At 41.2% G+C, this 10663-nt stretch overlaps 1 protein-coding gene across 11 annotated transcripts in view; it reads left to right on the top strand.

The window, feature by feature from the left end:
- Nucleotides 1–2260: 2260 nt before the first annotated feature.
- The window catches only part of SPATA16 (spermatogenesis associated 16), a 236455-nt gene continuing 228052 nt past the window's right edge, over nt 2261–10663 (top strand). For 5 of the 11 annotated variants that reach the window (XM_025425618.3, XM_025425620.3, XM_025425622.3 and 2 more), the window contains exon 1: nt 2275–2653. In XM_025425618.3, the coding sequence (XP_025281403.1) occupies nt 2631–2653 (23 nt within the window). In that variant the 5' untranslated portion in view covers nt 2275–2630. Of the gene's footprint in view, nt 2654–10663 lie in introns of all 11 variants that reach the window. The other 6 variants (XM_049105719.1, XM_025425623.3, XM_025425626.3 and 3 more) reach the window with 3 other exon arrangements.

The following is a 10663-nucleotide window of genomic DNA, read 5'->3' as shown; positions in this document are numbered from 1 at the left end:
TAAAGACCATCATTCATTGATGTTAACCTAAGGGATTCAAGCAGAGCAGCTGCCAACTTATGGAGAAACTAAGTCAAAACTTGGAAAGATGGGGGAGGGAGGAGGCATGTATAACCAAATCGTAATAAGATAAATATAAATTAATAATAAATAGACGTGTATGATCAACTTGACTGGTAACCAAGGAAGTGCAAATATAAAAATCAATGGGAAAATCTTTCTCACCTATCAAATTAACAAAGATGAAAAAAATTGATGCTGGGGAAGTTGAAATGATATACCATCACCCAGCACTAGCACGACTATAAATTAGCATCATTTTTTAGTAAAATAAAAATAAATAAATAACAGCAGGACACTGGAACATTAAAAAGTTAACGCTCTTTGACTTAGAAATCCCGCTCAAGAGAATAATCCTAATGAAATAACCCCAAAATGCACACGTAAAGATGTCCATGAGGATGCATATTGGCTTGGGAAAAATTGTCCCCCAAAAATCCCCCCTCCAAAACAAAACAAAACCCTACTTATACTTTTAATGAAATAAAATCATGATATATCCTACTTATACTTTTAATGAAACCCTACTTATACTTTCAATGAAATAAAATCATGATATATCCATCCAGTAGAACATGCAGAAACTAAATGACTTTTTAGCAGGACGCTAAACGGCATGGAAAACGCATGCTCTCCAGTGTTAAGGGAGGAAGACGGAGTAGACTTCCAATTTAAAATTCATCATTTCGAGTGTACTTTGTGGAAGGTACCTACAGTCGAGGGCAGCATGGGGCTGTACAGCCACGCCTGGGCTATTTTCATAAAGCTCAAAAAGAGGCAAAACTAAACCATTGTGTTCAAAGCCATGACAGGCATCACCTTTGGGAAGTAAAAAAAAAAAAAAAAAGAAAAGGTAACAATTAGGAGGGGTTTCTGGTGTGCTAGGGGCGTCCTATTTCTTTCTTTTTTCTTTTTTTTAATTATAGTCGCAGAGAGAGAGAGAGAGGCAGAGACACAGGCAGAGGGAGAAGCAGGCTCCATGCTGGGAGCCCGACGTGGGATTCGATCCCGGGTCTCCAGGATCGCGCCCTGGGCCAAAGGCAGGCGCCAAACCGCTGCGCCACCCAGGATCCCATATTTCTTTCATCTGGGTGGTTTGCTTGCCCTTCCGTGTCCACTTTGTGATGATTCATCGGGCACATTTGCAGTGTAATTCATTCTTCTGCAGGGGCACCACATTCCAGTAAAAAAGGACACCAAGATGCTTTGTTCAACCATGAGGGAAAGCAAGTGTCCGTCACACAATTCCTAACAGTGATGAGAGGAAGGATGCGATCCCCAGGGCGCCCTGGGCTTCTCCAAATGTCTGAACGTTCTCCCTAAAATGTGCGGGACACGCGGCCGCTCCCTGGACACCCTCGAGCAGGGTCCTGAAGTCCCACACACGAGGATCTTAGAGGGAAAAATCTCTTTCTTTGAAAAATGAAAGCTGCGCGAGCCCTTACGGAGTCGGCCTCACACCTGCATACGCAGCCCACAGAGATGCAACCCACGCTCTTCGTTTTTCCCTTTAGCACACAGGTCGTTTTCATTTTACGTACGTCATTTTCGAATTTTCCAAATCATCCCTAAACATCATATGACTCTTGGAACCTGAAAACAAAAATACAAACTTTTTTTTTTTTCAAGATCAAACAAAAACCCGTGGCCCGCACGGAGGAGTCCTGGAGAGGCCGGCGGCAGGTGCAGCCGGTGGGCGGGGCCTGTGCGGAGGGGCGGGTCACGTGACCACTAGCGGGCGGGGCCTTTGCGGAGGGGGTGGGGCGGGGCCGTGTGACGGCAGGTGGGTGTGGCCTGCGTAGAGGGGCGGGATCACGTGACAGCCAGTGGGCGCGGCCTTTGCGGGGGGCACGTGATCGCCGGTGGGCAGGGCCTTGTGGAGGAGTGTGGGTGGGCCACGTGACAGCAGACGGGTGGGACGCCTTACAGAGGGGGATGGGGTGGGGCCGCGTGACAGCCGGTGGGCGGGGCCTCGCGGAGGGGCGGGCGGGCCACGTGACAGCAGGCCGGTGGGACGCCTTACAGAGGGGGACGGGGTGGGGCCACGTGACATTCGCTGGGCCTTTGCAGAGCTGTGGGGCCACAGGACGGCCGGTGGGCGGGGCCTCGCGGAGGCGTGGACTCACGTGGCAGCCGGTGGGCGGGGCCTCGCGGAGAGGCGGGCGGGCCACGTGACAGCCGGGGCGGGGCTTGCGGGGGCGGGGCCTCGCGGACGGCGACCGTCGGGCACAGGTGGGGCCGCCTGGACTCCGGGGTGTGCAGATGCTTCGTCCCCGGCTGCGCCGAGCCGCGGCTGCGTAGGTAGGAGGAGGCCACCTGTGCCGGGTGCAGCCTTTAGCCTCTCCCGGCTCGGCGGGGGCGGGGCGCCAGGAGGTCGGGGAGCCCTGGGCCCCGGGCAGTTGGAGGCGGGGAGTCCCGAGCGCCCGACGCCCCGCCCGCCCCGCCGGAGGAGGGGAGCCGACGCCCACCTGGCTGCGGAGTAGCACATGCATTTGCCGCTCAGCTTCGTCCCCGCGGTGCTCCCCGCGCGGTGCACGGTGCGAGGCCGGTTACCTCTGACCGCGTGAAGGATGACGACGAGATCACGGACCAGGTTTTGTTTTTTTTTTTTTTCCCCCCGATCATTTGCGGTCCGAGCTGTTCCCTTAGCCCCCGGTACTGCGGCCGCCTGGGTGCCGAGCTCCCCTGACCGGGGCCTCCCGCACCCGGGCCGCGCACCTGCCCCCCGGGTGAGCTGCGGACTGCGCGGCGCGGACACAGGGAGCCTGGGGAGGCGCCCCGGGGACCCCGCCCCAACCAGTCCACCCCGGGGGACCCCGCCCGGACCAGCCCGCCCTGCACAGTGGCTCGGCCTGGGAAGGGTCCTCGAGCCCGTCTGAAGTTTCCCGTGCCTGGTCCATAAAGGACCGGGAGGTACCGTCAGGGTCTCCGTTTCTGAAACACTAGCTGAGCGTTTGCCATTTTCAGGGAGCCACTAGGTGGAGAGAAATGCATGAAATCCATTTGTAGAGATGAACTTGTGTGACCGCTTAGGACTGAGCTCAGGGCGCTGGTGAGGTCCTCGTGCACCTGAAGGCCGAGGCTTTGGGCCCAGGCTGCCGGCCACGTGCTCCCCCATGTGCTTGCACGCTGGGGGCGCTGTTTTCATCCAAACGGAAAAATTAATCTGATGAGGGCACAAAAATAATATTTTACAGGGTTATGTGGGGGTTTTTTTTGTTTTTTTGTTTTTTTTTTTAATGTGTGGTAGCAGCTCAAATAGTTTTGTAAAGAAAGGTAAATAAAGGGAGAAGAGAAAAAGAATGTGCTGGAAGCAAGAATCCTTCAAACTGCCTAACTCAGCACCTTCCATAGTCTTCTTCATTGTCTTGATTTGAGTAAGTAATGGAATATTATTCTGATAGGAGAGAAAAGGTTACAACTGCAGGCGAGATTATGTTGCCTGGTGTGTCACAGAGGCTTAAAGTAAGTTTTAAACCTCTCTTCCAAGTGCATAGAAGCAGCCCAAGGTGGTAGCCGTCCTGGTGTGCAACACAAGTACGTAATCAAGGTGGAACTCAGGGGTTTTTTTTTGTTGTTGTTCCCAAAGTGGACTTTTCTTTTAAGTACCTGTTCAACCCTGTTCCATCTGTTACTCATCAGTGTTATTATAACCAAATGGCTAAAGCTTCCAATCTGGTCATTTTCAAAGATATTTCGAAAGCGAAGTCATTTTAAAAGCCATTCAGGAAAAAAAGACTTTTTTTTTTTTTTTTTTTTGCCACTGTTCAGAATGGAAAATAACTGCTTATAACAGAAACTAACCCTAAATTCATAAAGCTGTCCATCTTCTGAGCAGTGAAACTAGCGCATCGGACGTTGATTACAACTTAAAACAACAAATGAACATGAATCCTAATCAGGAGATGCAGAACCTTAGACTGATCTCCAGTCGTAAACCCATAGTTTATTCCTTACAGTAGCAGAATATTTTCAGTTAAGACGCAATGACTGAAACCACACCTCTGTACTGAAACTACATCCTCTCTAGAATTTGACTCTAATTTCTGCCTTTCTTTTCTTTGATACAACGTCAGTTGAAAATAGATAAGTAAGTGCCCTAATAAAGGTAGGCTAACAAAAGCCATACAAACCATATGCTCAAGGGTTTTTAAACCCTTTGATATCAGGGAACCCAGAATATTATCTCTTAACTAGTGTAAAATACATTGAGTCATTTTTCTGGAAGATACCATTTGAGTTAGAACATTCTGTACCCATGAAGAGCCTTGTTGAATTTTTTCAGTGACATCGATACAATACTACAGCATTCTAGCTTAAAGATTACTAAGGGATGACTATAATTTATCACACCTCAGGCTAAATTTAAAAATGTACACGATAGTGCTCGCTTTGGCAGCACATATAATAAAAATGTATACGATAAAAAAATAATAAAACATACACAATAAAGGAGCCTGATCCATGTGTCCATTAGAAAGAACATTTTCCTAATTGTCCAATTTTTTTAACTTGCTGAGCAATAACAGCAATAGTAAAAATGACAATAACAATATTATGATACTTAACAATTATTGAACACCTACTATTATCAGGTAACCTTCAGTTACTCTTCTCAACAACCACATGAAGCAGATATTATCGTCAACACCATTTTGTTAATGAGGAAACTGAGGATCCGATGATCATGATCATTATCAATGTCATTCTAAATTATATGATGGGAAAAACTTGTAAAATAAGCATGATAGCAGATTCAGCTTTATCTCTATGTTGTAGAAAGCCTTTGGGGTAAAATTATTCGCATACTGTATGATGTGATATACAACTAGTATGAAATATTCAGGATTCATGTATTTGAATCACTAATATTTCACAAATTTTAGGCAACTTTGAAAGGTAATTGAGCTGATTCGACACAGGATGTATAATAGAGCATGTACTTTTAACCTTGACGAGTTTTTAAAAGCTGAAGTCACATCGCAATCTAGAATTGCATGACAAGTAAGAAATTGATTTGTGTAGAATAGTGTTAAGTAAATAGTTTTAAAAAGATCTTTTAAAATAAAATGTTTCAGAAAGACTAGCATTATAATTACTGAATAGAAATAAAGATCAGTAATATAAATCAAAGCTCTTGAGTTCCAATTTCTTTGCACAGATGAATTAGTTCTATGTGGCTATTAAGTAAGTAACAGCTAGTAAATCTTAATAAATAATAAAATATTGATTATTAAATAATAAATCTTAGGGATCCCTGGATGGCTCAGTGGTTGAGCATCTGCCTTCGGCTCAGGAAGTCGCACGTCGGGCTTCCTGCATGGAGCCTGCTTCTCCCTCTGCCGGTGTCTCTGCCCCTCTCTCTCTGTCTCTCATGAATTAATAATAAATCTTGTTGATCAATAAATATGATTTATTAAAGTAAATAAGATTTACTTAAATAAGTTGTACACGTGCCCTTTCAAAAGTAAGCATTGATATATGGAACCAAAATTTAGAAAGTAAGATTAAATTTCCTTCAGCAGAGGAAGGGAATCGTATGTAACTCTGTTTGAGCTCGTGGTTTTTAAGTGTGTTTGAAAATATAGACTTGAAAATGTTGGTCTTGCTTTACTTTAGGCACCTTTAGTTGTTACTTATTAAGATGATAACTCCACATGTTAGTTTAGAAGTTCCTGGCATTCAACCTGGCCCGTATTTCTCTCTAGAATAACTTTCCTTAGGAAATGCCACATTGTGGGTGTTCATCTGATTTCACATGCATGAATGCTTCAGTGCTCTCCCACTAGTTATCACTTAAATTCCTATTAGCCAGCATAACTCAAGCAGAAGAATTCAATGCTGTCTTTAAAGATCAGCTAAGTTATAGCTTGGGAGGGCATCGTATTGTCATCCCCCCCTTCCCAAAAAAGCGTGCATTTAACTTGTTAGAAATCAGCTCAATTTTATTAATGTGGAGGTGTAAGGAATAAAACTGTGACATAATAACCACTTCATGTCCCTATTGAGCAGACATTTGGAAACCTAAGCTTTAGCGGTTAAAAAAAAACAAAAACAAAAACAAAAACAAAACGATTACAGTAACCCATGGCCTCCACAGTCAGCTCTTGTATATATTCCTAGGCTGAACATACCGAGTCTCTACTTTAGAAACACGTGTGTCTGTGTGTGTCTGTGTTGACAGTCCATGGAACCCTACTCAGAGAAGGAGGGTAATAGAGGAAGGAACACAGAGTTGACTAAATCTCCCTAAGTACTAGGGGCAAGGCTTAATTAAAACATTCTCAGAAGTTCATGTCTCAGTTAATGTCCCCATCTTTTACGTTCCCTAACGTAGTTAACAGTGAAGGGAACATCACGTTAAACAGGGTCATTACCACCCAAAGGGACAACACTTGATATACATTAGAAATGACACAGTTTATGGATTTATACCTTTCAGCCTATACAGAATCCCTTCAGCTTTTGCCCATACATTCCCTGACAAATTCCATAAATGTAGAAAAGTAGAGATAATCTGCAGTTCGTAGAAGATTTATCTTCTCATGCAGTTGCCATTGTCCTCCTTTTCCTTGCAGAGATTCTATTTCCATGGGCCTTCATGTTACTTTGTTATTAGAGAATTTGTTCAACTATTACCCACACTAAACTGGTCATCTGGCTTTGTTCTTATCTTCCAATGGCAGATGACCACCTCTGTTTTCCACTTATCTTTCCATCTTCCTAATCCTTAATATATATATATATATATATATATTTATTCTTTCAGATCTTTCTTCTCTACAATAAGGATAATGCATCCCAAGAATAATGGGATGGACTTGGAGGTAGGGGGAGGAGAAAGCTGTAAATTGAAAAAAATTCCCTCCTGTCCTCACTATTGACACATCCTTCTTCAAACCTTTTCCTTAGGATTGAGTGTTGACTGAAATAAGGTTGGTCCTAAAGTCATTGATCTGGTTATCAGATCATCATACTTATCAATTAATATAACAAACAGTTGTAGAGAGAATGGATCATGAGTGAGCAAGTACAGAAGGGTTTTCTTTTTCTTTAACCATAACTAAACTTTAAAAAGGTATGATAATGATAGCAACTTCCTCATGTCCAGTGCAGTTTGTTTAGGCTCTTTAGGGCCTTCAGAAACACATAATCTCTTCCTCTCAATCCACCATATATACACAGTCTAACAGTTTCCAATCCACTTGCATGAACTGCATTTCATTTGTTTTGTGTGGTTGTGCATTTTGTAGAAAAACACCTCCTATCAAATTCTTCCCCGACATGATCACTGACATGCAGAGATTGTAGGTGGAGTAGTAGAGGACATGTGTTTAGGAAAGTTTTACTTTAGGAAAACTCAGTTTTTTTATCTATGAAATTTTAAACTATCTTGGCCTGCCATTTTCTTAATGTAAACCTCTTATTGATGTGTATAACATATATTTAATAAAGGACACAAATTATAAATATACAACTCAAAATAGATGATTAGATGGATGGGTTAGATGGCTGGATTAGATGGATAGATAGATTTTTAAAAAATGGTGAGATAAGTAAACCCAGGAACTCCCTCTTGGCCCATTTCAGTTACTACCCACCCTCTCAAGGGTAACCACTATTATGATTTCTAACATCACAAATTAGTTTTGCCTACCTTTGACCCTTTTATTTTATTTCTTTTAAACTTTATTTATTTTTTTTAATTTTTTAAATTTATTTATGATAGTCACACAGAGAGAGAGAGAGAGAGAGAGAGAGAGAGAGAGGCAGAGACATAGGCAGAGGGAGAAGCAGGCTCCATGCACCGGGAGCCCGATGTGGGATTCGATCCCGGGTCTCCAGGATCGCGCCCTGGGCCAAAGGCAGGCGCCAAACCACTGCGCCACCCAGGGATCCCACCTTTGACCCTTTTAAAAATGAATTATACAGTGTATATTCTTTTGTATCACTCAGTATTTTACTGGTAAGATTCTTTCATGTGATTGCATGTAGTTGTAGTTCATTCACTCGTCCACCATATATAATATTTTTTCATTGTATAAATATACCACCATTTATGTATCTTTTCTACTATTGATTGGCATTTAAAATATTTTTAATTTTTTTTTGTATAGTGCTACTGAGAACATTCTTGTCCATGTGTATTTTTGAGCATATGTATGCATTTCTGCTGGGCTGAGAGGAGGAAAAAAGACTACCCAGACATAGAGGATAGGACAGAGCAGGTGTTGCCAGTTTTCCAAAGTGGTCGTACAAATTTGTATTCACATGAGCCATATGTAATAGTTCCAGTTATATGATATACTTTCCTACACTTGGTATCATCTATCTTTTTTATTTTAGTCATTCTGGTAGATTCGTGGTTGCATCTAACCTGGGATTTCAATTTGCATTCTCTTGATAACTAATGAAGTTGGCAACTTTTTAATAAATTTATTGACCATCTGGAAATCCACATCTAAACATTACTGAAATGTTTGGTCCATTTCTCTACTGGATTGCTTGCCTTTTTCATATTGATTTATAGAAGTCCTTTATGTATTCTGGATATGAGTCCATATCAAACATATTTATTACAAATATTTTCTCTTACTCCATGAACTGCCTTTTTTCATTTTCTTCATGATACATTTTGATGAACAGGAGTTGTTCCTTATACTCCAATTTGTTACTTTTTGAGTCCTGCCTAAGAAATTTTTGCTTACCCCAAGTCATGAAAATATTTTGTCTTTTTTTCTTCTACAAACTTGATTTTTTTTTATGTTTAGGTTTTCAATGTATTTGGAATTGATTTTTGTGTATTATATAAGGTGGAAGTCAAATTTATTTTTTCCATTTGACTTAGCCAAGTACCATTGATTTAAAAGACCGTAATTTCCCTCATTTCATTTCATGGTAGGGTCACTCTTCTCATAAATTAACTGATGATTTATGTGTGGGTATATTTCTGATCTTTTTATTCTGTTCAAGTGGTCTAATTGCTTAATCTTGCATCAAAACCGTAATACTTTAATTATTATAGCTTTATAACAATTCTCAATATTTGGGTGTTTAAGTTGTCTGGCCTTGTTTTTCAAGTTTATCATAGCTCTTCCTGGCCCTTTGTATTTCCATATAAAATGTGAAGTTTGTTGTGGCTTGGCTTACAATTAAGCTATGTTTGATTTTGGTAAAGTTTTCAGGTACATTTGGAAAAGAAGGCACTTTCTGATGGTCTTTGACGTAGGATTCTACATATTAGCAATTAGGTCCAATTTGTTAGTTGTGTTACTCAGAACTTTCATGCCCTTAAAAGGCTTACTTTTTTTTTCTGTTTCTTTCAATGTTTTAGGAGGAAAGGGTCTGAAATTCAATCAGCTATTGAGAAGGGTGTGTTAAAAATTTTTTTTTTTTACTATGATTGGAGATTTTTTAATTTCTCTGTTTCTGTGAATTTTTTGCTTTATGTATTTTAAAGCCATGTTATTGACTGAATACAGATTTAGAATTATACTATCTTTTCCTAGTCTAATCCCCTTTTTGTATAAAATATCCTTCTATCAGTGAAACTACAGTCAGAAAACAGAAACTACATTAAACAGAGTTACTACAAAAAATTGTTAACTAAATTAAAAAGTGGTTAACTACTAAAAAGAGTAGAAAGAGAACTCCAAGGATTATAGAGTTAGGACTCACAGCAAGCAGGCTACTCCTGTAAGAGAAAGTGAACAACAACAAAAATGCGGAACCTTGGAGGAGGTGTGGCAACGTTGTCAGATCTCTGAGCAGAGGATGTAGCTGCCCCTGGAACTCAATGCCCACAAATGGTAACTAAAATGAGATTCCCTTGCTTGGAACCTGGGAGAACAGTGAGGATATGGTGAAGAAACTTGCCAAAAGGACACCTTTGCTTAACTGCGAGGGCCACAACAGCAGAGGCAAATGCTGCCTGGATTCTTGCAAAATGCTTCCTGAATCCCCTGGCTACTGGCTGAAACAAACTCTAGAAGGAAAAGTCCTTTCTAAATTTCTTTTCCATCTCTGCAGTGTTTCTCTAGTACCCTCTATTGGTGGCCAGCTGGAAAAAGAGAACTGTAGTATGCAGAATTCAGTTCCAGTGAATACAGAGTGAGGGGTACTTTTGGAGTTAAGAGACAATGAAATTAATGACTAGCACGCCTTTTTTATATCTAGCAATGTCCCCTGCCATAAAGTCTACTTTGTCTGATAGGAATTAGAGCCATCCCATTCTGGTTGATACTGGCATGCTGGATCATTCTGGATAGTTGTGTTGTATTTTCAACTTTCCTGTGTTCTTATATTAGCGTATATCTATCACAAGCAGAATATAGCTGGGGTTTATATTTTTTCCAGTGTGATAATTGTAGACTCTTAATTAGAATATTTACTACTTTTAAATCTAAAATAATTGCTGATAGATCTTGGTTGATATCTAGCATATTCGTTACCTGGTTTTTATTTGATCCTTTTTCTTTCATTTCATGCCTCTTTTTTTTTTTAATTAATCAAAAGTATTTAATTTTTTTCCTAGTTTTTCCTACTTCTATATTATTTTACTATTCTTCAACATTTACTCCCAAAATTAGAATATGAATCCTTG

This window comes from Canis lupus, chromosome 34 (assembly GCF_003254725.2).
Source record: "Canis lupus dingo isolate Sandy chromosome 34, ASM325472v2, whole genome shotgun sequence".
NCBI lineage: Eukaryota > Metazoa > Chordata > Mammalia > Carnivora > Canidae > Canis > Canis lupus.
This window is presented reverse-complemented; position numbering and strand designations above follow the sequence as displayed.